At 40.2% G+C, this 27,591-nt stretch overlaps 1 protein-coding gene across 1 annotated transcript in view; it reads right to left on the minus strand.

The window, feature by feature from the left end:
• The window catches only part of csmd2 (CUB and Sushi multiple domains 2), a 539,567-nt gene that overhangs the window by 321,068 nt on the left and 190,908 nt on the right, over window positions 1-27,591 (minus strand). The window contains exons 15-18 of the mRNA XM_069896324.1: window positions 23,614-23,783; window positions 17,875-18,031; window positions 8,309-8,500; window positions 6,403-6,529 (exon numbers count right to left, since the gene is read on the minus strand). Coding sequence (XP_069752425.1) covers window positions 6,403-6,529; window positions 8,309-8,500; window positions 17,875-18,031; window positions 23,614-23,783 — 646 coding nt within the window. The remainder of the gene's footprint in view (window positions 1-6,402; window positions 6,530-8,308; window positions 8,501-17,874; window positions 18,032-23,613; window positions 23,784-27,591) is intronic.

Consider the following 27,591-nt stretch of genomic DNA (forward strand, 5'->3'; position numbering starts at 1 on the left):
CAGACAGAGTGAATGACAGAGCCCTGGGGAGTACTGTTGGACAGAGTGAGTGACCTGCAGACCCTTTCAATCCAAAGCCTCCAGTATGACAACACGTTTATTATATGGTAACTTATCAATGTGTTTTGTTAGGTAAGTGTAACAAAGGTTATGGATAAAAGTTGGCAAATGGACGTGAGGGATTGATTGGCCAAACCCTGTTTCAGTTTATGTACCAGGCATGTGAAAGGTAATTAGTTGGTAGCGCTAAATCTTTTCAGTTGCCTTCTCAATGTTATTAATTTTTGTGCTGGAGCAATTTTCTTGGGTTGATTGACATAAAGGAGGAAAGTGGAACATATTTTAAATCTGGGAAAAAAAAACATTTGTGTATCAGCACCCTGCCCTAATGATCTCATTCCCAATTGCATCTTGGAGGGATTCTGCTATTATTATTTCTAAGTAAATGTTCGCCTCAGCTTTGCAAAACACCACACTTGTCGAAAAGAGTTTAACCATATCTGCATCAGGATTTGCATTCTGCCTCTAAACATGGTTGTCAAATCATTTGTATATTTCTCATTAATTTTTAAGGAATGTTCACTGCACTAAGCCGACAGAGAATAATAATGCACATGTGTGAACAGAAAAATGCTCTAATTAATCTATTCAGACTACCAATCTTCCACACGATTATTTATCTGCACATCACATTTAGATTCCGAGTTGCAAGGTCATGAACACCCTTCCTGGTATTAACACAGGATAATTTGATTCATTCTTTATGTGAAAAGGTACTTCTCTAGGAAAAAAAAAACATTCTCAAAATCTCGACTTCCATTCACCTATAAAGGAATTTCTGTAACCATCAATTTATTCAATCATATCCTGGCTGTCATTTTAAATATGCTGATTCTTATTGTTCTACGGTTCCTATCGTTTCTCTACTTGCCCAATAATAATTAAATATTAAATGCAGATCCTGCAATGTCCATGGGAAGTGAAGATATATAACCAATGTTTCAGGCCTGAGCATCATTAAAGGGATGAGCCAAAAGCTGGCAGAAGAGGCAGGGGGCACGGCACAGGCCAACAGCCAAGAGGCCACAGGTGGACAAGGATAAGAGGGCAGGAGAGAAAAGTTTCCAATTGGTTAGTGGAGCTCTGTGAATTCACAGCTGGAGGGAAGAAGACAGAGGGATAGGGAAAAGGGGAGAGAGAAAGAGAATAGGTGGGGAGCTGGATACAGACGGATAGGGAAACATAGAGACAAGGGAGGGAGAGAGCAAGCTAAGGGAAACTGGTCAAGGTTGATGCCATCTGGTTGGAGAGTGTCTAGACAGAATACGAGTTGATGTTACTCCAATTTGTGAGTGCTCTCGGTTTGGCAATACATGTAGCCATGGAGAGAAATGTCGGTGTGGGAATAGGGTAGGGAATTGAAATGGGTTTCCACTGGGAGATCCCTGCTATTACAGCAGATAGAGTGAAAGTGCTCAGTAAAGCGATTTCCCAGAAGGTATTCAATTTCTCCAATGTGGAGGGGGACACAATGGGAGCAATGGATGCAGTAGATGATATCTGCAGATTCACATGAAGATTTGCTTCACTTGAACAGATAAATGGTGTTGAGGGAGGAGGTGTGGGTGAAAGTGTAGCATTTCCTATGATAGTTAAATCACCCTAATTTTTCCTCACTTCCACAATCCAATGCCCAAGTCTGCAAGAAACTGCAGTAAATTAACAATGCAGTTCATGCCAGTATGCAAATGAAACTTCTCCCTCCCCCCACCCCCAACAACTCTATCCATACCTCCATCTGTCGTGGGAAATATGTCAATATATTAAAGGACCCATCTCACCTTGGTCCAACTCTCTTATTACCTCTGCCCCTTCCCAAGGGCCGAAGACATAAAAGCTTGAAACCTCCAGATTCAGAGTCAGTTTCTTTCCTTCTGTTATCAGAATCTTAAATGAATGTATAATTAATAAAAAAAGGATAATGCGCCTGTGCTGTTTTAACTTCACTTTCCTCAATACCCTGCACTTTGTCGGTATTACACTCTATCCTGTACTCTTTGACTGATTGTAACACAACACTGGGCACTTTTGTTTTATCATTGAATTACCTGGTGTACATAAGTACAGTTTGCATTAGTTGCCTGGATAGCACAAAAAAACAAACATTTTTTTCCACAATATCTCATTACATATGACAATTCAATGTTATGGCCTGATCTTATCTACCAACACTCCCCTATTTTTGGCCCTGAGCCCTTGATCAGGAATCAGGAAAAACAGGTATCCCACACCCTTTCCTCTTCCTCCCTTCTCTCTGCTCCATACGGCCCTTGCCATAACTCTTTATTCAACCATTTATCTGCTTTTTCCTGATTCCTGATGAAGGGCTCATGCTCAAACTGTTGGTTACCCTTTACTTCCTGTGGATGCTGCATGACCTGCTGAGTTTCCCCAGGGTCATTATGCATTGGACTCAACCACAGCATCTGGAGATTTTCTCCAACTCTTAATGATTCGCGGTATTAGGTTTATTGTTGGCGGTGCGACCAGAGCCGCTGTAACAGTAGCGCTGCCACTGGTGCGGACCTACAGGGAATGAGATACAGCATCAATTTTGAATCCAGTTATATCTATAAAGAGTTTGTATATTTTCCATGTGTCGATGAGGGTTTCTTCTAAAGACGTACAGGGTTAATAGGTTATTTGGCGACATAGGTGAATTTTGGGAGCCTGCAGGCTTGTAGGCCGGAAGAGTCTATTACCAAGCTGTATCTTGAAATTAAAATGATTACTAACCTATTACTAACCTATTACTAACCTATTACTAACCTATTACTAACCTATTACTAACCTATTACTCATTATTCAGAGATTTCTTTTTCACGTAATATTACACGTAATTGCCTTCTGCCTGGCATAAGGCAGACAAAGAGTTGCCATTTGGGGTTACCCTGAGTCCGAAAGAAAGAGAAGCAAAAGAGAGTCCCTTCAGAGCCATGGAATGTCCGTGGATTTGCCTCGAGTGCTCCGTCAGCCTCTGCAGCTGCAGGACTTTCATTTAAAGACAACATCGGCTCCTTTAACAGGCTGTTTAAAGCCTGCACGGAGCCACTGGCATCTGGGCCAAGGGGATGAACTCTTCGGAGCAGCGCTGCGTATCCGCTCTCTGCTCTCTCGGGTCCATACCAGTGGCAGTGCTAGTGTTAATGCCACCAATTATTTTCAATGCAAAATCAGCCGGGAACACCATGTGGATTGTAAACATCAGTTTGAAACTTGAAATCAACCATGCACCTGCTTATATATAAAAAGAAATCAGTTTTCTACCACACGAACGTAATCTAACAGTGTACTGTGGAGTGAACTGAATTTTAAATGGCAGGGCTGGCTCAAAGAACCATCTGGTTCACTCCAGTTATTTTTAATTCTATTCATGTCCTGTTATGTTATAAAATTTTGTTCAGCCACTTTCTAGTGTGGTGCGTAGGAACATTTACCATGTTAAAGGATACACTAACACAAATTAGTGTCATCGATATTCAGAGAAACAAATTCATCAATGGTGATATCATCTGTCTAATATAACCACCTTAATCATTACCTTTCTGATAAAAGACCAAGGTTGGAGCCGCTTTGTCGAAAGTTCAATTCGTACTTAATTTTATTCGTACTTGATTTTATTTAAGAATTCAACTATTTCTCGTTGTTTTGGTACTGTCTTCCAACAAAAAAATTTCCCCTGAAAAATATGCTTTCCTCAAAATAACGTTGTTCTCCCTAAATGATGGTAAGAGGCCCCTTGGGCCCATGAGCCTGTGCCACCCAATTGACTTACAGCCCGTGATATGTTTTGAACGGTGGGAGAAAACCAGAGCACCCAGAAGAAACCCATGCAGACACAGGGAGAAGTTACATGCTCCTAGCAGACAGCTCGGGTTTGGAACTCCAGTAGATTGCGCTGTAACAGCCTTGTGCCAACTGCTATGTTAACCATCCTGGATTGTGGGATTTTTGATGAGAAAGTGCATCGAGTAATGTCAGAAAGGAATTGATGCGTTGATCATTCCTGATTAAAAGCTTACTGGCCTCATCAATTGGACCACTTTCTCCTGCTCCCAGTTTTCCCAGTTGGTTCATGAAACCTACAAATGATCAATTTGCAATAGCAAAGCATCGTGAATCATTTCATACGAGCGCAAAACCCACAAAGTACACTAAAAGGACATTTTACAGTGGCCCCATGCCGGATTAATGCAAGACTATCACGCTGGCAATGCAGCAAGGGAGAGTATAGGCCTAATACATTGCAGCAGATTAACCAGGCCTTCAGCAATCTGTGCTTACAAAGATCTCAGTTCGCTCTGACTTCTGCCAGAATGGAACTAGCAGAGGAAGTTGGTCAGCAGTGGGCAGGAAGAATGGGTTTACTGGTGATAGAAGCATTAGCAGTTTGTGAGCAGGAGTTGTTGGTAGCATGCTGAGTCCGTCGCAACAGGAGTCACTAAGTTGACACTTTGGTGGTGTTGCTAAGATCCTGGGGACCATGGGAGGCAGGGGTGTCTTCAGCCAGATGTATGAGCAGGATAAAGGGGAGCAAGATCTGAGAGATGACTTGCAGGGCTTGCCTGCAAGGTGTCCTTAAATCTCTGCTAAAGTGGGGCAAGAAAGCTGGTGCCAGCTTTGATCAACAGTGAAGCAGCTCTCAACCTTCTCATGCCCTGCTTTGGCACCAGTGACACAGGAATTCTCCAATGCATGTCATGTCACATTATTGGACATTCCCCACAGAATCCGCACATATGCAGCTCAAAGAGTAGGTCAGATCCAGACTAAATTCACAAGTGTGAAAGCATGGGTTTAAAATAAAACTCATTCGAACAAAAATGCTGCAATGTGCAGAGGAATTCTAGCTTGGTGTTAGAAAAATAAGCTGAAGTTTTGACCTTGTTAAGATCAAAGAAAATTAATTCCCATGACAGTGAAACTTAGCCAACACTGTGAATCAATATGAGCAAAATGATTCAGTTATTTTATATTGGCTGAGTTGCCTGCTGCCTTTAAGATTAGCGGCATCACTTTGCCCTTGTAAGCTTGAACAAGCAGAAGTGACCTTCTTTTAAGATACTTTACAAGGACTAAGAAAGACTGCCTTTTTCATTTGTGATCACTCCCCTCTTTGCCATTCTCCTGTCCTCCACCTCAGCACTACATTACTTTAAAATAACACAACATTGTTCAGCTTATGGAAGTTAAGCGCCAAAAAACCCAGATTTTGACTATGAAATTAAGATGTGAAATGTGGTTTTTCTCAGGGTCACATGCCTTTGAATAGGCTTTATAGGGTTTGGAGAAACTCAACCAAATCTTCACCTCCATTGTGCCTGACATAAAATAATTTCGGGTCAGTGATCCTTCAGAGCATGTGCGAGATGTTATCTGACCCAATTGCTATTGTCCTGCATGCTTTGGACAATGAGGTTTTCCTTGGTTTGGGAACCTATATGCTATGTTCCATCCTTATCTTGATTCTATAGCACCTGCCTCCCCATCTACCATGACACGCCAATCAGTCTACCATTAAAGTTGCCTCTGACGGCAGTCCTGAACACGATTGGCATGTCCACATCAAACTCCGCTCTGCTGATTTTCCTGATCACCATCTACTTCTCTGTCTTAATCATGTTTACATATCACTTCCAAATGTACACACCCTAAACTCCTTCCTTTCCTCAACTCCCAGATTTCAGCCACTCTTCCCCCACCCTCCCAACTCTTGTCACCATATGGCTCTTCCACCAAAGCTTCCAGGTTGAAGCAATACTGTCCTGAGATACAATTTCAGGAATGAAAAGTTCAAGGTCTTTACTGCAGTGCCAAAGGTCCCAGTGCTAATGAAACTGGCAATACTCTTACTCCAACCATCCAGCACACTTTTTTCAGACACTTACATTTCCAACTATTTAATTTCCCATTAGGTTCACCAAAAATGCACTTGAAATGGACTGTTTTATGTATTGTTCATTAAGTGGATAGAACATGTATCCCAGATACACATAATTTTTCTTAAAGTGCGTGGTGTGTATGAATTTTGGGGATCTGCAGAGAGTGAACATATTCCCAAAGCTGATTTGAGAACTGCCTTTTGAATGAATTTTCTCTGAGGCTCTGTTTATTAATTAATCCAAAATGTCTCATAAAATCACATCTTCTTCATGAATAATTTACATGCAAATCACCTTTAGTAATGATTAGAACAAGAGCCTTATGATTTAATTTGCTCCCAATTACCCCCATAAATGGAGAAAAAGTACAGAACACGGACATAACCTTGAATTGAACATGCAAAAAAAGTAGCTTTTAATTATAATGTCTTTGTTTTTGGAAAGCACGGTGTTCCTTTACCTGATTATGCTGCCAGGATCTGCTTCAACAAACCAGGTGCAGTGGAGATTGTGATCATATGGTGCTGGGTACCCAGGCGATAAGACTCTTCCCAAAGTCTCTCCAATGATGTGACCTCCACATTCAGCTGAAAATATTTATGGAACAAGAAAATAGCTTTTTGATACTTCACACAAAAGAAAAAACCACATCTTTAAAGATGCAAGCAGGGGTTGCAGGAAACATTATTAAAAGAAAAGCATCAAAGAGTTCATTGATTTGTTCAAATTGAAACGTCAAATCCAGAGAGAGCATTTAGATGACATTATTAACCCAACATTTATAATTTGTAGGCAGCAAATGAAAGCAATTAATTGCATTTCCAAAACAGTTATTCTGATTTGCCTTTTAACCCTCATCTCTTTTCCAACAATCCGATGGGCAATTTTCTTCAGAGGGTGGTGTTTTGTCAAAATATAATCTGCACATTTTCACCATCTTGAGGTTCATTTCTTGACCAGTAAAATAGAGATGGTCTCCATTTATGCCCATAAATTGTTGATCTATCAGAGTCCAGGAACTAATATAATTAAGCATCTGATATTTTTAATATCCCGCTCTTAAAATCACCAGAGAACCACCACTAATTATGAGGACACATTCTCGATGGAGGCATGCAAGAGCATGATTAGCTCCACAGGGAAGATTTTTCCCATTTCTGAAGAGATCAAGAATCAGGAGGGACAAATTTAAAACTTTGGACGCAAGATACAAGAGAGATGCAAAAAAAAAAACCTGTGTAATGCATAGGGCAGTTATAATCCAAGGGAGAAGCAATCCTACCATGCAGACATGGACTCCTTGGCCCATTGATCATCAAGTATGCATTTCCACCCAAGTCACGCAACACAGAGACAGGGCTTTAGACTCATTATGAAAAGCTGATTTACTAACATTTGACTCTCCCCAATTTCCTAAGATTCTACCACACACTGAGACAAGAGGATATTTTCAGTGGCCAAGTAACCATGGTTGGGATGTGGGAGTAAACTGGAGCACCCAACTGAAACTCAGATGGTCACAGGGGCAACTTCCACACTGACTGCACCAGTGGATACAAATGAACCCAAGTCACTGGAGATGCGAGACAGCAACTCTACCAGGTGCTCTTGTTTAGAATTCCACATGGGACAGTGTAAAAAGCCTGATTGGATCCTTGAAAATTTAAATCAAATTGGAAAGAATGATCCTTCCCTCACAAAACTAGAGCAGCAATGCTTGATTAATCCTTGCTCCTAAATGGAAATTAGACCTGTCCGTTAGATTTCTTTTTCCAGTAACATTGGACTCACGGGTGTACAATCAACAATTTACCCCCTTCCATAACTTCCAGTGGGAATGGTGGAAGTCGAGTCAATAATCATCTTCAAATGGGAATTGCATGGACAGTTGATAGGAGGAGATTGCCATTGGGAATAAGCAGAAAAGTGGACAAATTGCTCCGAGAAACTGGTGCAAACTTGCTAGACTGAAAAGCTTGCAATGACACAAGACAAAGGAACTTGGTAGTATTGTATTGGGTGCTTTCAGTCATTTGGCCAATGTGAGACTGAGTTCATCACTGTATTTCACGTTGCATCATGTTAAAATTGTCTCCAGTTCAGTGGTCCCCTGGTAGTACTGATATCACTTACCTCGCTCAGTTTGTATTTTGCCACTGAACTCATTGTTGGCAAAAAGTTACTAAAAACAGGCCCAATATATTGGAATTCAGAGAACATACTTAATTTCTCAAAAACGAATGTGCTTCTTACAAGGTGATGAAAATATCATGCTTGGGGAGAGAAAATAACAATTGAATTCAACAATATTTTGTATTATTATTGCCTATTTTTAGCAAAAGTATTGTCAAAATCTGGTTTCCTACCTATGCAGGAAGGCAGTGGATTGTTCCAGGATCTGCGATCTCCTGTTAAACAGGTCAGCACTGACATCCCATGCAATGTGTATCCTGGATTGCAATCAAAGGTAACAGCTGTCCCTGCAAAATGTCCCTCATCCCGAATCTTATAACCAAATTGTGGAGTCCCCGGGTCTTCACACTTTATCAGTTCAAAACCTGCAAAGATGATTCAATGGCACTGAATTAAAATCACAGTTTTTAATGGAAATCACAGCGTTTTCCTTTTTAGTAAGTGGCATATATTTTGTTTAATGTCCGGATGATGAAAGCATCATCTGAATTTACTGAGTTTACAATAAATAATAATGAAGACTCATATTTACACTGATTGTACAGTACATACAATTTTTTTTTTGCAAAGTATCTCTGTGTTCTTAAAAAAAAGATTCAGTTGAGACCAAGTGTTTCTGATTCAATTAGGATTTATTGTTCTGTAAAAATGGGGAAATTGATTAAACTTCACAAATAAAAACTGAAGATTCTCGAAAAAAATCAGCAAGTTTGGGCAAGTTTGATCCTTCATCACAACTGTAAGGGAGAGAAAACAAGTTAGCCTTGAAGGCAGAGAAAGTAGAGGAATTTCTGTGTTTGAGTGAAATAATGAAACCGTGAAGGGCTATTATGCTCTTTTCTGTGGGTCATGCCACTAACCTGGTCTATTGGAACATGACCACAAGGCCAGAATATACACATGATATAAAAAGGAAGTGTGGGATGGATGGCAAAAATGGTAAGACCAGATGCAAAGAGAAATAAAGAGCAAGTTATCAAAAACTGGGGATGGAGTCAATATTCAGAATTGTGGGCTGCAAACCAGGTAAAAGATGAGAAGTTGTGCCTCAAGCAAACAATAGGCCACAGACAGAGGTCAGGGAGGGAAAGGGATGGAAAATTAAAGTAGCAGACAATCAGAAGCTCAGGGTCACTCCTATGGATTGAACACAGGTGCACAGCAAGATGATCAGACAGTTTGATGAAACCGTTTGTGCATCCTGAAAGAAAAGCTGCAGATGCTGGAATCTTGAACAGACAAAGAATTCCTGGAGGAAGTCAACAGGTCACACAGCATTTATGGGTTGGAGCAGTCAGCAAAATTTTTAGGTCTGGTGCCAAGGAACATGACCCGTGAAACATTGATCTATCCATGAATGCTATCTGACCTGTTGATTTCCTCGAACAATTCTTTTGTCTGTCTATGTATCATGTTGCTTCCAACCACTATAAGCTGGTTTCATGTACAACACAAGTTATTACTATCATTGAAAATTTAATCAAGAACAAGAGACAAAAATGTGGGCAAGATTATAATGTGAGTGCAATATGAGAAGGAGAAACAGAGGAGACAAGCCTACAGGACAGTGGCCATGGGAGTGGATCAGCGAGGGGCCCAGCTGCAGGTGATTTGCAGTCAGTGCTCTGTACAGGCTGCTGGCTGCCAGAGATTAGCTCATGAGAACCAGGGTCAGGAGCCAGGATTCGAGAGGGAGCTGAGGGCAAGAAGGGCTCCTGAAGGATTCCTGATCGTGTCGGAGGTTGGGTCTGTCTGGAGTTTGGATAGTTGATAGATGCTGAGGCTCCGGAGAGCGCTGTAGGCAAATCCATGCATACTCAGTGTCTCTGAAATAACTCTCTTTTGCTTCTCTCTCTCGTACTGTAAGGAGCACTGGGTGTCACTAACTGTGACTCTTTGTCTGGATTACATAACAATAAAGGAATCTTGAATATTATCAACCATTAATATCTCAGCTTCTAACATGAAAACATGGAAAGCGTAGATATAGAGGCTATATATACAGTGGGAAAGCAGGAATTGTATTTCTGTGACTGCCAAAGTGAAAAGATTACAATGCAGGAAAAGTAATGTTCTCTTAAAAGCTTTTACTACTCGTATCAGGGAAAATGTTGTTCCAATTTGGATGTTTATTGAAGTCAGATTCTCCACAATCACAAATTTGGACCCTGCCTTCCAGGAAGCACTCAATCTCATTCAATCCTTTCATTGAGGCAACAATCATAATTTCAGAGAGGCTGAGACAGAACGACAATTCAGTGCTTGTTAATGAATCAAATTTTCGATGGTAAATTGGTTTGGACAACATGGTTTGCTTGAAGAAAAATTGATCCTGATTAAACCTAATCACAAGGTAAGTCATCTTGCCTTATTTCTACAATAATCTTTTTGAACTTAGATGGGATCTGTACTGTAGTAAAACACCTCAAGACACTTCACAGGAGTTTCATCAAACAAAATATGACACCAAGTCTCAAAAGGAGGGGATTAAATGCTTCTGAAAGGTTTTTGCATAATTACTAATGAAATACAGTTACATTCTGACAACCTGCTATGTGAATTTTATTGAACTCCCTTGGTTTGGCATCCATAGAATGTTACAGCACAGAAAAACAGGCCATTCAACCCTTCTGGTCTGCGCCAACCATTAAAACGAACTAGTTGCACTGACCTACTCTCATTACATAACTTTCCTATGTACTTATCCAATTTATCCTACTTCTGTTTCCTGAGCAACTTTTGAACTCTTTGAGACACCATTCTCACATTCCCTGTCAACTCTCTGAGTTTTATTTCCTCTCTCTCTGTCTCTCTCTCATTAGATCCATTTGATTCACTGGAAAATTTATTATACAACTGGATAACATATATAAAAAAGATAATTATTAGTGTGTTGGGAGATCATGAGTATTAAGTGCCAATCGCCACAAAAAAATTAGCCATCAAGCACCACCTAGGACCCAGTCGTGCCCAATTATCAGTTTTATTGTACCTAGAGGGACACTTGGCTTACAGATAAAAATATTAAGTGTTCAATGAAATATTGGAGTGATTATACATTAAATTTGCCATATCTAGATTTACTTTTTCAATGCATGGGTTTTATAGCACTTCCATGGGTCCATAGACAACAAAGCTACTCATAAAATGGACACATTCTCATTCTCTCCTGAGTTTCTCATTTACCACAGGTGCTGTGATTATTTCTTACTTCACGACAGGACCTCACCATCTTGTACACCAGAGGATTCCTCAGCAACAGACAATACGATACTAACCTCACCAATTCAAAACATATTTTGATTTATTCCTCACTGTTTTATCCAATTTCACATGACAGACTCACTATTCCATGGTGGAAGTCCAGTTGTGATCATTTTGTTTAAGAATGGGAAACTCAGCCTCCAAAGAGGAGTGGAGTTAAAAATAAGTGATTTGAATTACCATCATTAAAATCTACCTGAGATAATCTGGAGACCAAGGTCATTAAGTGCAGCCTTCCCACAATTAGATTCAATGTTTTTCTAAAACTTTTTCAAAGACGAGTCTTAGGTAACAACTCTCAATGATTCCAGAAAGCAATTCAACTTGAACATTAGCACAAAACATGCAATTAAATTTAATCTGCTGGTTATAGGCCACACCTAAAATTTTGTTCGATTGGAAGACTCTAAGTATCTGATGGAATGCACAACTATAAACTCATTCAAAATCACCTGTACTTGTTACAAATGTCTGTCCCCCCAATTGCCAGAAATGTCAGCATGTTAATATTGATCATTTTAATGACAATCCTACGATAAGATGCCACACCAATACTTCAGCAAAAACAAATCAAGTACTTAGTGTTGTGGATTAGAAAAGACAGTTGGCATACAAAAATTCTTCTTACATATCGTGACAAGAACATTCCTTCTTTCTCAATATTCCAGAGTCAAGTAGATAACCTCACTAAGTTTAGATAATGTGACTAAAAAGATTTTTATGCGCAAAAGCCGTGTTATCACCTGCTCAAGTTTAAAAAAAAGGCGAATTTATCTTTTTTGCAGAAGACAGAAAAGGCAGATCCCATGGTCCTTTTAGGCAAGGAGATTCCTGAGCTGGCTTCCGAAGGTGAAGGAGGCAGAGCGGGTTAGTGTAGCAGCACTTCCCGCCACTATGATGTGGAACATATGCATCAGGAAGTGAAAGTGGCGAGTTCGCAGATGGGTTAATCATGGTGTGTTTTTACTCAATTAATTGAGCTTCTCAAGCGTTGAGTGTCTTTACTTTAAAATTCGCACCTGGGGTCACAGACCGATGACGTTATTGTGACATCATCAGCCTTCCCCCTTTGCAGCCATTTTCACTGCAATCCTTTTACACTGGAGGTGGAGTAAATTTGCTCCACCTTCGACACTTTCACCTTTGGAGGTCGTTCGGCCAGCCCATCCACCTTTGGATCTTTTATGCGGGTAAGCGGAGTGTCTTAAAGGCAGAGGAAACCTGTCTTTACAATTCGGTAATTTTAACTATAAAAGGGCTTTAAGTTTTCAATGAGGAGAATAGCCTAATTTGTCATCCTTCATCCCAGCAATAACATTTCCATTCTTCCATTTCTGATCCCTGGGACTGATTTTCATCACTGAAGCACCAGCTGCCTAGGACTGAAGATCTTAATACTGTTCATAGAACATACCAGACTTGCTATTTAAAAAAAAATGAAATGCCTGAATACTTCTTTCTCAGACTTGTTCTTGTTTTGTTTTAGAACACTCCAGTGACACCCATCAAATGTTTGACTATTTGGCTTGGCTTCGCGGACGAAGATTTATGGAGGGGGTGATGTCCACGTCAGCTGCAGGCTCGTTTGTGGCTGACAAGTCCGATGCGGGACAGGCTGACACGGTTGCAGGGGAAAATTGGTGGGTTGGGGTTGGGTGTTGGGTTTTTCCTCCTTTGTCTTTTGTCAGTGAGGTGGGCTCTGCGGTCTTCTTCAAAGGAGGTTGCTGCCCGTCGAACTGTGAGGCGCCAAGATGCACGGTTTGAGGCGAGATCAGCCCACTGGCGGTGGTCAATGGGGCAGGCACCAAGAGATTTCTTTAGGCAGTCCTTGTACCTCTTCTTTGGTGCACCTTTGTCACGGTGGCCAGTGGAGAGCTCGCCATATAACATGATCTTGGGAAGGCGAAGGTCCTCTATTCTGGAGACGTGACCTACCCAGAGCAGTTGGATCTTCAGCAGCGTGGATTCGATGCTGTCGGCCTCTGTCATCTCGAGTACTTCGATGTTAGGGATGAAGTCGCTCCAATGAATGTTGAGGATGGAGCGGAGCTCGAGGATGCAATCTGCCTCACGGACTCGTCCCCTGAAACCCTCTGGGATCAGCTGAAGACTACCATACTGCAATCCACTGAAGAGGTACTTGGCTTCTCCTCCAGGAAAAACAAGGACTGGTTCGACAAAAACAACCAGGAAATACAGGAGCTGCTGGCAAAGAAGCGAGCTGCCCACCAGGCTCACCTTGACTATTTTAAAAGGCATATAACTACAGTCTATAATTGGGCACCGCCAGTGGGCTGATATCACCTCAAACCGTGCATCTTGGTGCCTCACAGTTCGGCGAGCAGCAACCTCCTTTGAAGAAGACCGCAGAGCCCACCTCACTGACAAAAGACAAAGGAGGAAAAACCCAACACCCAACCCCAACCAACCAATTTTCTCCTGCAACCGCTGCAACAGTGTCTGCCTGTCCCGCATCGGACTTGTCAGCCACAAACGAGCCTGACGTGGTCATTACCCCTCCATAAATCTTCATCCGCGAAACCAAGTCAAAGAAAGAACATTTTGTTGCAGTTTGTGGTTTAATTAGATAAGCCATTTAAAGAAAAAGATCATTGCTATGAGGCAGATGTCGCTGGCAAAGTTGACACTTGTTGACTATTCACAACAGTTCCTGAGGAGATGGGGATGGAGAGTTGAAGGGTGCCTTTGTAAACCACTGAGTTCACAAGCAAACAACACTACTGCAATACTATTGGAAAGGGGAGTTTAATGATTTTGATCTGGCAAAAGTATAGAAATGATGATGTATGTTCAAGACCATGTGACTGAGGTGGTAATTTGCAAGTAACTGCTGCTATTCATCAGCTTCCATTGTCCTTCCTGAAGGTTGAGGTACATAATTGGGATAATGTGTCAAAGATCCCTTGGAAATGACATTGGACAGCCTTTGTATTGGCGATCATACTCTGGTGGAAGAGGCACGATTGAAAGGACTGTACTTTGTCAATGCTAATGCTCCATCTGGAAAAGTATAGATAACGCGTCTAAACTCGGTCATACACATAGTGTAGACATTTTCTTCTGGTCCCCATTGTCTTCAATTTTGAGTCTCATTAAGCCAAATGGTGCTTTGATATTAAAAGCATTGGCTCTGAACTCATTGCTAAAATTCAACTCGTGTCCATGTACAAACCACAGTGTAGTAAAGGTCAAATCAGCTTGGTTAAATCTTGATGGAGTGGCAATGAGCCGGGTACTGGTGAATAAGTGGCACTTTATAACACTAAATTTTCTAATACTTTGCAGTTACTGAAAAGGATGATAATAAATTACAGCAGATTTGTCCTCCTCCTTTGAGTTGATGTATTTGGGCACTTTTCAATGTTGTGAAGTGGTGTCAGTGCAGCCAGCTGTAATTCAATGGTTAAGATAAGAGCCTGTTCTTGGAGAAAAGGCTGTGAGAACTGCAGCAAGGATCTTGTCAGAATTAAAGCCCCTGGAATAAAAGATTCAGTGGAAGCATGGATGTTGCCTGTTTTTCAGTAAAAACACAATGCTGGAGAAACTCAGCAGGCCAAACAGTGTTCTTTATGTAGCAAAGGTAAAGATATACAACCAACGCTTTGGGCTTGAGCCCTTCATCAAGGTATGAGCAAAAATCTAGGCAGGTTCCCAAGCAAAATGGTGGGGGGCAGGGGCAGCGGAGGAGTCGAGCATTAGGGTTTTAGTTCAATTATGGTGTCTGCAGACCTTTGTGTTTTACTCGAGAAGTGGACAGTGGGTTAACAACATCTTGCTACATAGAAATAACAATATTTATGTTATCAGCAAAAGCTCAAAATATTTGTTTGACAAAGGTTAGACTGTTGTCTTCAGTGGGGGAGACTTTGAGTGTACTGTTAAATTGGTGTACATAACAGTTAGCATTTAATGTACCGGCACAAAACAATATATTTCTGGCAGAACAAAGGCAGAGAAACAAATTAGACTAATTATTAATTAAAGAAATAAATTTAGACATACAGCACGGTAACAGGCCCTACCAACCCATGGACCCACGCTGCCCAATTACACAAAATTAACTTACAACCCTGAACGTTTTTGAAATTGTTACAATTTTTCAAGAAAATTCAGGAGCCAAAGGACTGGAGTGATTAGCAGGGCAGGTTGAGAATGCATGTGGAATCCTGGACTTTATAAACAGAGGAATGAGGAACAAAAGCTTGCTGCCAACCTTGACCTTCATAAAAGCACCATTTCAGAAAGGTCGTAAGTCAAATGAATTTGGTGGAACACTAAGTGAGCACTGATGGGTACAACAATTCCAAGGAAACACGATCATTCTCAAGGCCAATTTACAATGTCTTCACAATTGTATTGAGATAAAATTGATTCATTCATTAGCCACATGTTGATTCTTCAAGCTGTTGATACAGCAGCAATATTATTCAAGGCTCACAGCCCAGTATAGTTTGCACTCCATTAATCCACTGAAGATTTTATTTTTTTTGCTGATTTTTAATATAGAGTATCAGAGATTTCTGACATGATTCATTATTTTCTCCAAAAGCAATATTATGAGGTCCAAGGTGATTGGAGACTAGGCTCCACTAAATGGAGTGTGTGTGTGTGTGTGTGTGTGTGTGTGTGTGTGTGTGTGTGTGTGTGTGTGTGTGTGTGTGTGTGTGTGTGTGTGTGTGTGTGTGTGTGTGTGTATGTATATATATCTATATAGATATATATACCTCTTTCCTTACATATTTCACCAACTCTGAATCCTCAGTCCCATTCTTTCCTTTTACCATCCTTTGCTCATCCACTCCCATCCCACAACCCTTTCTCCCTCTTCTTCATTTCCCACTCTCCCCCCATTGGCCTCTCTTACTCTCCATTGCCTATTCTCCTTTTGACCCATTCACCTCAATCTTCCATCTCTTCCATTCGAAACACCTCCCACGTTATTCCTTCTCTCCAGACACTGCAGGGATAATATAATTTCTCCCAGCTTGAGCCTGCCCTCTCTTCTGCCACTCATTCATATCGAAGCCACTGCAAACTCTGCCCCCACGATACAACAGCAGCACCAAAGCCCAGTTGCACCCTCTCCATCGTAATATTCTTGCAGATTTAACTTTTTTGGGAACTTCAATACCACTCAGTGTATTGGTGACGTCATCCTCAACTCCAAACACAAGACCACTAAGTGGATGGGGAATATTTGCATTTATATTCATTAAAGAACATTTTGATTCTTCAAGATGTTGATACAAACAAAGCATTTCACCTTTGTCTGTAAAAGCCTGACCGGGACACTTTGGGGTGAGGGATCAGCAATGTGCAGCCTGATTCCAGGTTGTTGCCTGACTCAAGAGTATGGTAGGCCAGCTGTGCCACGTAAGAGGGCATATTGAGACATTGGGAGCGGGTCCAGAAACATCCAGCCCAAAGCGCTCTTCGATAAATATAAATAATTCCCTTCCGTTCAATGATCTCTTGTGTTCAGACTTGGGTGAACAAGGGATGGGAATCAAAGGTAAGGTAAAAAGGAAGAATGGGACTGAGGATTAAGAGATAGTGAAACATGTGAGGAAGGAATTTATACTGTACATATCCAAAATCCATACAGTGGAGCCTAGTCTCCAATGACCTCAGATCAAGTCCTTGCTCAGTCAAGTCAGCATGGGAACAGTATACAACAATATAATTGGGATTGTACACCCTGGAGTTTAGAAGATTGAGAGGGGATCTCATAGAGACCTATAAAATTCTGGCAGGACTGGACAGAATGGATGCAGATGGGATGTTCCCAATGATGGGAAAATCCAGAACCCAGGGCCATGGTTTGAGGATAATAGGCAAACCATTTAGGACCGAGATGAGGAGGAATTTCTTTACCCAGAGGGTGATGAATCTGTGGAATTCATTGCCACAGAGGGCAGTAGAGGCAGGTTCATTAAATCTATTTAAGAGGGAATTAGATCTATTTCTTCAGTATAAGGGTATTAAAGATTACGGAGAGAAGGCGGGGACGGGGTACTGAACTTTAAGATCAGCCACGATCTCGTTGAATGGTGGAGCAGGCTCGAAGGGTCGAATGACCTACTCCTGCTCCTATCTTCTATGTTTCTATGTTTCTATAATGTAAATAGTTTATAATAAAATAAATAATTTAATACACATTTAATATAATCAACTATGACAAGGGTATTCATGTTCAAAAAATGTAGTATTTTGCCAAAATATACAAAAACAGCTCCACTTTGGACGCATCAAGTTTCTGGAGAACAAGAACGACACACCTAAGTGAAACTTGTGATATACTTTGAAAATCAGCAAAATTGAAGACTTCATGTCTTGCATCAGAGAACGAACAGCATTTTACACCACAGGAATATCATTCTCACAGTAAACCACAGTATTCAACATACTGAAACAATTGACCATACTTCATGATCATCCATAATCTGACACTTACTTGAAAAAAGGAGCTCAAATCCTTTGCTTGTGTTTTCTGCATTTGTGATGAACTCAAGCCACAGGGTGCTTGATGTGCTATTCAGAATAACACCTAGCATCTCTGATCCGGTAAAAGTACCAAGTACCTGGGAGGAACTATTCTTTCCATCAAAAATCTATGATTTAAAAAAAACATGATTAAAATCTGCAAAAATTTGCACGGCATAATATATATCCCAACTGCAGGTTGTAACCTATTGTTTGGAAACACAGAATACTCGTGGCTAATTTTCCCTTTGCATTTTCAAAATTGCAGCAATTAGAGGACAATTTGAATATTGTGATTGAAGTTTTAATGCAACGCCATAAAACATTTATTGTGGCACGTAATGTGATTCACAAAGAAAGGTCTTCAGGAAATTGATCTCCATAGATAGCTCAAGAGCAGAATGACACAATCCTTGAAAATAAAGTTGAGGCAAAATGCTGTGTTTCCAGAATATAAATTGGATTTCAGAACCATTCATATTGAATAATTGATATTTTTTATCATTACAATCTACATCCAATTTTTTTCCATCTGACTTAGTAATACACCAAATTTCTATTTGTTACTCAATGTGAATACAGTATGTTTATATCTTCAGCAAAGGCTCTTTAAAACTTTGATGATTGTGAACAATGGAAATCAAAAACTTTCATTTTGATCACCATTTTCTTTTTAGGTCAATTAAATTGAAGTTCTCAGTTGAAAACTGGAGTTGTTCCTGTTCATTTTCCTAAATATTGGGACTCAGGCAGTGACACAACTGTTAAAAATCGAGGGGAAAAAAAATCCACACTGACCACAAAAGGAGCTGTCACTTTTCAGAAGACAACTCCTGTTGCAACATCTGTGTATCTCCATTTCCTACATTAGTCCGATTTTTCCCCGCCAACCTATGGACACTTTTGCACTGCAGGTTTTAATCAAAAGAGCTGATGTAAAAAAAGACCATGCAGATGTCACTAGAGTCCCTCAATCAACAAACAAGTGTGCTCTTCCATCCAATTAGTCTTGCCTGGAATGTTTCCCAGAGGTGAAAATGGCTCTGTACCTCATTATAACACTTTGGATCTGAAAAAAAAAGCAATGACATTTGGCAAAGTGTTTCATTCTGTGTCGAGATGGGCAAAGAAAAGTATTCTTGGAGACTTCTACCTTCTGCTCCAATTCAATAGTGATGGAGAACCAAGTGCTCAACTTCCCAATCTTTCAACAGATTTTGCTGTGGTGCAGAGATGCTGTCAGTGTCAGTTCAATACTTAATGCCACGAGAATGGATTTCACCCATAAATGATGTACTAAACAGGTTTAAAATGATATTGAAGAACCTCCATATAATTACTAAAATTTGAAACTTATTTTTTTCCATTTTGTTGCTGAGCACATTGAATACTACAGCACAGTACAGGCCCTTCAGCCCTCAATGTTATGCCAACCTATATATTCCGACAAAAAAATGAAACCCTTCCTACCCCGTAACCCTCTATTTTTCTTTCATCCATTTGTCTGTCAAAGAATCTCTTAAATGCCCCTAATATTTCACCCTCCACCACAACCCCAGGCAAACCACATCTCTCTGTGTAAAAATCTTACCCCTGATGTCTCCCCTAAACTATCCTCCCTTCACTTTGTACAGATGTCCTCTAGTGTTTGCTACTCCGACTATGGGATAAGGCTGTCCACCTTACCTATATCTCTCAGAATCTTGTAGATTTTTATTAAGTCACCTCTCATCCTTTTTCGCACTTCAGTATTTTGTGACAGTGTGATTTCTAACGTCATACAGCATTTCAGCCTATCATGACCGTTGCTGAAGGACTCAGCCCCAAGACTTGGCCTGCTGAGTTTTTCCAGCACATTTGTGCATTGCACTCGAACCCAGCATCTGTAGACTTTCTTGTAGAACTCCTGACACAGTCAACAGATTACACCTGCCTTCTCCTTGCCGCTAAGGATCACAGGAAGTCTGTCAGAACCACATCAGCCAAAGCAACAACTGAACTGTCTGCCATAGAGAGAAATGGGAATCTGAAGGAAATGCGGTTACTTTTCACTGTCTCTGGCCATACAAAACTCCACTATTCTTTCAAGGAACATCTGCAGCCATGCTGACTCCTGAGAAGCCCCAAGCTGTGAGGCATTGATCATAATGAAGGAAGAGATTGGTAATTTGATGCCTGTGATGAAAGGCTGCTATAGGCTATCTGACTATCTTGCACAGTCAGCATTCAGGCGAGGAGTTTGAAGAGATTTGGTATGTCACCAAAGAGTCTTGAAAATTTCTACAGGTATACCATGATGAGCATTCTGATTGATTTCATCACTGTCTGGTATGGAGGAGCCAATGTCCAGGACTTAAAAAAAACTACAGAGAGTTGTGAACTTAGCCAGCGCCATCATAGACATCACACTTTCCACTCTATCAAGGATATCTACAAGAGGTAGAGTCTTAAGAAAGCAGCCTCTATCCTCAGGGACCCTCACCACCCACATCATGCCTTCTTCACATTGCTTCCATTGGGAAGCAGGTACAGGAGCCCGAAGATGAACACACAATGGCATAAGGAAAGCTTCTTCCCCTGTGCCATTAGGTTTATGAATTGGCAATGAACCATGGACACTACCTTATTCTCTTTTATTTTTCCACAAATCTATTAATTTTTCAATGAACTTTTATAACAAATATTTTCACTGTAACGTTGCTGCAAAACAACAAATTTCCTGACATGTTCACGACAATAAATTCTGATTCTGAAGTACAATGACAGAACAAAAGGTTACAATGCTGGCAGGAACGCTTTAATTCATGTCTAGTAGCCAACATAGTGTGAATTTTGCTCCTTGACTGATGGTAAATTGAAAAAGAAAAGGCATAGTTGCATGCTTTCCTACCAATTTTGTCAAAATTGGAAAAAATAGAGCTTCAGACACTTTGATGCTGTCCGCACATGCACAAATTATTCTGGTGAATAGCATGCACATCAAGGTGCATCTTGACCAGATGTACTGAGCCCAATTCTCTGATGGGTGGGACTTCAATTGCAAATAGGTGAAGTTAATTTGAAAAATGTGCACAACAATTCTGTTGCACATTTTACACATGAAAAGCTGTAAATCCATCCAATTTTCCTGCCATAAGCAAATCCAAAAAATTGTGTGAGGGAGAGAAAGAACCTTTTATTTCATTTTAAAATTCTCATCAAAATTAATGTTACACCTTTTAGAATCACAGAGCTTCCACTGTATTCATGATAATAATCAACTCAAGAGAACTGATCTTGCCTTTTCCAACAAACTGCAACTGATTATGGACCAACCAAACTGCAGATAACTTTTAAATATTATTTTCAATGCCGCTAGTGTTCAAAAAAGTGACAAAAATATTCAATTTCTTGGTCTCTTCAAGTACCGGCATGTCTAAAAAAAAATCAAAAAGAATTTGTTCGTCTTTTATCACAGTGTTAGTTGGATGACTGACTTGAAGTTTCGAATATTTGCTTTGAGGCGAAGAAGAGATTTCCTCCCCCTGATTTAGACAACAGTTACTGTGGAGGTAAAAATAATAAAAGCCTTGTAAACAGAAATAGGTGATTTAACAAGGCATAGATCACCAACCCTAGTCTGTTTATCTAATTTCAGGTGTATGTTGTCAAATGAATCAATTATTTAATTGTCCATCTCAGAATTATAATAGGTCAGTTATTTCACTGATGTTAGACAGTCATTGTTGAGGGAATAATCCTTGTGGAACATTTAATTCAGTATTTATTTGTATGTAGACCAGCTTCAAGAGAATAAGGGTGTCTATGAATCCAAATAATAATATGATTTTGTTTATGACAATCACAACAGTTAAGCAATCTACCCCACTGCCTTAACTTCCCTTCAGGAAATTTGGACTAAATCCAAAATAGATTATATAATGAATATTTATGGAAATTGCACAACGCAACACACTTATGGCTTTAAATTTCATCCTGAGTTGATCGTACTGACAGTGCTTTGCAGGAACTGTGTGGGTGCCAAGCTTGAGACTTTGGCTAATTAGTGCAGCTTTCTGCTGCACAGATGACCAGAGTTTAATTTAATCCAAACCATTTCCTGTTCAGTACAACTTCACAGCCTAAAAAAAAATCACTTAATCTGTCAGCACATAAATGTCCCCTTTGGTGGTATTTTTCCAAGATTTTATAACTTCAAATGTAGGACATTGCATGATTTTTCTATGGTATTCTGTGAAACAGTTGAGGATTCAATCTGGACTCGTGCTGTTCGGATAGAACAGAGGTGCTTGTTTTGGACTTAACCTGTGATAGACATTGGTACTAACAAAGAGAATGAACATTTTCTATTCTCCAGAAATTAAACATCTTGCTTAATTGACATACAAATTTGCCACAGAGCATGAAATTAATGTTTTATCAGGTCCCAATTACTTTCCTGCTTTAATAGGCAACTCTTCAAAAACTGAGAAACTTTAACTAAATTTGACTAATTCAATGCATTTGCTTACATTCACTGTGTAAATGTCTTCCATCAGAGATCACAAGGAGCCCTCATCATATGGCCACCGTTACAAATGTTAAAAAATTGTTCTTATTAGTGAAGCATAGTACTGAAAGAACTCAGGGATCATGCTTTTTAAGATATAATTATTGAGATTTTCCGGTCCTCAGTGACAGGATTATAATCAAGCTAGACTTAAAAAGTAGCTTGTTTATAAAAGTTAACTGGATTGAATGGGAGAGATATCTGAAAATATTAAGGAACCAATACCAAGAACAACAAATGATATTAAAACTCCTAAAAGGATATTAAAACTGAAGGATTTCACTGGATACGAACTGGCAAGTAAAAATGAGAGCAAATTAAAGCCTAGAACAGACACTTTAAAAAAAAACAAATCCAAGCCTTGGAGGATATTTAAGTGATAACTATATCCAATAATATTCTTAAAAATTCACTGAACCATTTTCAAAGAATAGTGTGTGAAAGTTCAAAGTTCATGACAAATTTTGGACTGTTGTCAGATCTGCAAGACTGCACCTCATGGAAAGTGACAGATTCAGTTGCAGGATTTCCACATTTAATTTCACACGAGCAAATGCCGGAAGTTGCTGGCAGTTTTATAAAGTATTATTGTCATTACAACTGTAGACTATTGACTGATGCCCCTCAAGCCTTTCCATCTGCATGTTGTCAAGATAGTTTAATGTTTCAACACTGCCACTGGTGTCTGCCAAACCCCCCATTGTTTTGTTTCTATGACAATATTTTTGCTGTTTTCAGCCCACTGGCTCACTGTAACTCACTGCCTGGCTGGTTCCTGTTAATGCACCTCACTCCTACCTCCCCCATGGTTTTTGTATATTCACCCACTGAACACTCATAATACTTCTCTCCATTGTGCTCTCTGATATTTCTGTTAAACAAAATTTGATATTACGCTGGCATTAACTGTACACGCTTGAGTTTAAATACTTTCAAGCATCCTGAAATAAAGACTCTTACATTAATTGATACCTCTTAACTCTGTTTCCTTGAAGAGGGTCCATTCTTAACCAGGGTATGTCAAAATACAAAGCATGAATGACAACAGCTTGCCAAAACATCATCTGTCAAGCTGCACAAGCAGAATACTGAAACAAACATCTGAGCTGTTAATTTGATAGTTTGAAGACAGTGCATTCTGGAGCACATCGAAACACTTACTTTGAGAATATCTCCCTGCTGGAGCTTAAATGTCCTGGATTTCAGTCGTATTCCTTTACCCGGCTGTGTCTGAATGGAATAGATGCATTCGTGGTTGTGGCTGTAATTAGCTGGGTAATTGGGTGAAAGGAGAATGCCTTCATTTCCAGTCACACTGGCTCCACATTCAGCTACAACAAAAAAAAATCAGAAGAAGCATTTTGGAACTTAAGAACTGAAATTTTAGGCTATTATCTTCGAATTGAAAGAAAGAAACATGAACAAGTGAGTAATCATTATCAAAATACATTTTCCCTAATCTAACTGCATAAGCTGAGTTGTCACCAGTGCCTTAAGAAATTGTCACAATAAAGGGTTCCATCGCAGGAAAGTACATCATTGGGGTTGAATCTGAAACCTAGAATTTACTCAATTTGTGCTGTATAATTTATGCCTAGCTCACATGTAAAACCATTGCTTTGAATCGGTGAACTGGAACATATTCAAGAACTCATCCACAGTCTTGTATGAATATGCAACAGGTGTCACCAACTTCATCAAGACCTGCGTGGATGAGCGTGTGCCCATGCACAAATACCAGGTGTTCCCCAACCAGAAGGCCTGGATGCATCAGAGAATCCACAGCCTGCTGAGGGTGAGAATAAGGGCGTTTAAGGCCAGGGAGCAAAATCTTTACAAGAAGTCTGGTACAACCTGTGGAAGGCCATCTCCAAAACAAAGTGGCAATTCCAGAGGAAACTAGAGACAGAGACATGCAGGCTATGGCAGGGAATGTAGTCCATTACAGCCTGCAAAATGAAGGTGAACGTTATAGATGGCTGCAATGCTTTTCTACCCAATGAGCTGAACACCTTCTATGCCCACTTTGAGAAGAAGATCCAAACAATGCCTACTAGAATCCCTGAAAGGTCTGAGGACCCTGTGATATCTGTCTCTGAGGGTGATGTCAGAACATCATTCAAGAAGGTGAACCTTCACAAGGCGTCAGGCTCTGGCGGAATACTGGGCAGGGTTCTGAAAATCTACACCAATCAACTAGCCAGCGTGCTCACGGACATTTTCAACCTTTTATTGTGGCAGTCAGAGGTTCCCACCATCTTCAAAAGGGCATCAATCATCCTGGTGCCCAAGAAGAGTTCTGTGGGCCACCTCAACGACTACCGTCCAGTAGCACTAACTTCTACTGAGATGAAATGCCTTGAGAGGCTGGTCATGGCCATAATTAACACGTACCTAAGTAAAGATCCTGACCTACTGCAATTCGACTATTGTCACAATTGCTCCACAGCAGATGCAATGTCATTGGCTCTCCACTCAAAAAGCAACTCATACATATGGATGCTCTTCATAGGCTTCAGCTCAGCCTTCAATATCATTATTTCCTCAGTGCTGGTCAAGAAGCTAAAAACTCTAGGTCTCTGTACCCCACTCTGCACTGGATACGAGTTTCTCATTGGAAGTCCACAGTCAGTACGAATTGGAAATTACATCTCCTCCTCAATGATCATCATCAGGTGCACCCCAAGGATGTGTGCTTAGCCCACTGCTCTACTCGTTATACACCCATGACAGTGCGGCCAGGCAAAATTCCAATGCCATCTACAGGTTTGCCGAGGAGACCATAGTTGTCAACAGAATCGCAAACGGCAATGAGGAAGTGTCCAGGAGGAAGATCGATCAGCTCGTTGAATGGTGTAACGACAACAACCTTGTGCTCAACATCAGCAAATCCAAGGAGATGATTGTGGACTTCAGGAGGAAGTCAGGGGAACATGACCTAGTCCTCATTGAGGGCTCAGTAGTGGAGAACTGGGGGTCAACATCTCCGAGGGCTCACCAGCGGCTATATTTTGGGAGGTGTCTGAGGAGGTTCGGTATGTCACCAAAGACTCTCCTAAACTTCTATAGGTGTACCGTGGAGAGCATTCTGGCATGTTGCATCACTACCTTGTATGGAGGCGCCAACTCTCAGGACAAGAATAAACTCCAGAGGGTTGTTAACTCGGCCTGCGACATCAATCCATTGAGGACATCTACAAAAAAGCAGCCTCTATCCTCAAAAGCCACCGTGACCTCAGCCAGGCCCCCCTTCACTGCTATCATCAGGGAAAAGATACAAGAGCCTAAAGATAATCACTCAACAGCACAAGGATAGGTTTTTCCCCACTGCCATCAGATTCCTGAATAATCAATGAACCAAAGATGCTGCCTTAATTTTCATGCAGTATTATTTTTATTATTATTTTATTTTATTTTTATAGTATGCTGTAAGATGGTTATAATATGTATGTTTGCTCTATGACGCTGCCACAAAACACCAAATTTTATGACAATAAATCTGGATTCTGATTCACCAGCAAATTCTCAAATATCTGAAATGACTCGATGGGTGATGGAAACATCTTACAGCTACTTGCATCCAATTCTTTATTCTAAATGATGTGAACTTTAAAACTACAGGGGAATCCAATAAGTTTTATCACTGTAAAAAAAATTGTGAAAAGAGGCAAAGTAAGTCAGGCAACCGAACCATGTTATGATCACTCAGTTCCTGGCCTTGTTGTAAGTTTGTGTTTGAATGTTTTTCCATGCTCTGTGGAGACTTGATTGAAATTCAAACATTAAAAAAAGTCTTGCAGTAAACCAGCTGGAAGCAGCGAGGGGTAATATATTTTTGATCAACCCAAGTATAATGACTACGATTCCTATCAAGTATAAAATCACTGTGTGTAGATGCTGGTGTACAGTTTGTAATTATCTTAATTTCCTTTCAGTGAAGCACTGACTGCTGAACAATAAACTCATGCAATTTCCAGAATTTTCTATTTTTATTTAATGTTCTTATTTTCTGGTCTAAATGATCACCCTCTTAGCAAAGTATTAAATTGTTTAATGGATGACCAATAAGTTGGTCAGTACAGACCAGGTGAGTTGGCACATTTGGAAATAACATTGAAGAGCAAAAGATATACCAGCTCACAGGATTCAGACAGTTTATCAATGTGCTTTCAGAGTGGAGACATTTATTCTGTGTCATAATCTGCAACTTTATTCTCTCCAGCAGAGTTATTTCACACAAATAATAAATGCAGAGAGATATTTAACATGTGTCAAACAATAATTAGAAATCTCCAAATGCATGAAATTTAGTTCCATTTATTTTGTGATTTGCTTTGGACTCCAGCCTTGTGACTCTGTTAAGTTTGTGGATTGATTGCCTTTGGCAGTAGTAGAGCAGTTGATGTGTGGAGCAGTTTTACTGATGGAGTATTGGGTCAGTAATGGTGGAAACAGGTCATCTTGAGGATGGAGGAGACAGAAACTGATAGATGAAGAGGATGCACCTTGATGGGAGGTCAGACTGCTGTGATGTTGGAGAAGAATAAGTTTGACAACAATCAGGCTGCCATGAGAAAGAGGGAATTAATCTCATTGAGGTGCTGTGCCATCTTTTGGGTTATAGTGGGAGAAAAGTTGTAATGGAAAAGAATATTTTGGTAACCCAGGAGCTGGTCTAATTTAACAATCTGTCTGCAGGCAATGAGAGATTTTATTTAATAATGATAGACGAATAGGAAAACTGGGCATGGTGGGAGCAGAATACAAGGAGATGCTCACACATTCTGCAAATGGAATTACAATCAGACTGCTCAGATGTACCTTTTACACAATCAATGTCTTCATATTCTTGCTATAATTTTATAGATGTTCCCTGCTAAATGATTAAACCTAGAATGTTCATTGATCTGCTTATTCATTCAGTTAAAATATTTGTGAATATAACTCCACTTACATTTCACTGCTCCCTCCTCATGAAACCAACAGTTCTGGAGCACAAAAACAGGTTACTTGGCCCAGAATTTCCATGCTGGCTTATTGGTTCATCTACATTCGTCCCATTTGCTTGCACGATGCCCGTATCCTTCTTTGCCTTGCCAAATTCAAGTGCCTGAGTCATTGTCCCTTGAATGGAGTGAT

Source organism: Narcine bancroftii, chromosome 8 (assembly GCF_036971445.1).
Source record: "Narcine bancroftii isolate sNarBan1 chromosome 8, sNarBan1.hap1, whole genome shotgun sequence".
Lineage (NCBI taxonomy): Eukaryota > Metazoa > Chordata > Chondrichthyes > Torpediniformes > Narcinidae > Narcine > Narcine bancroftii.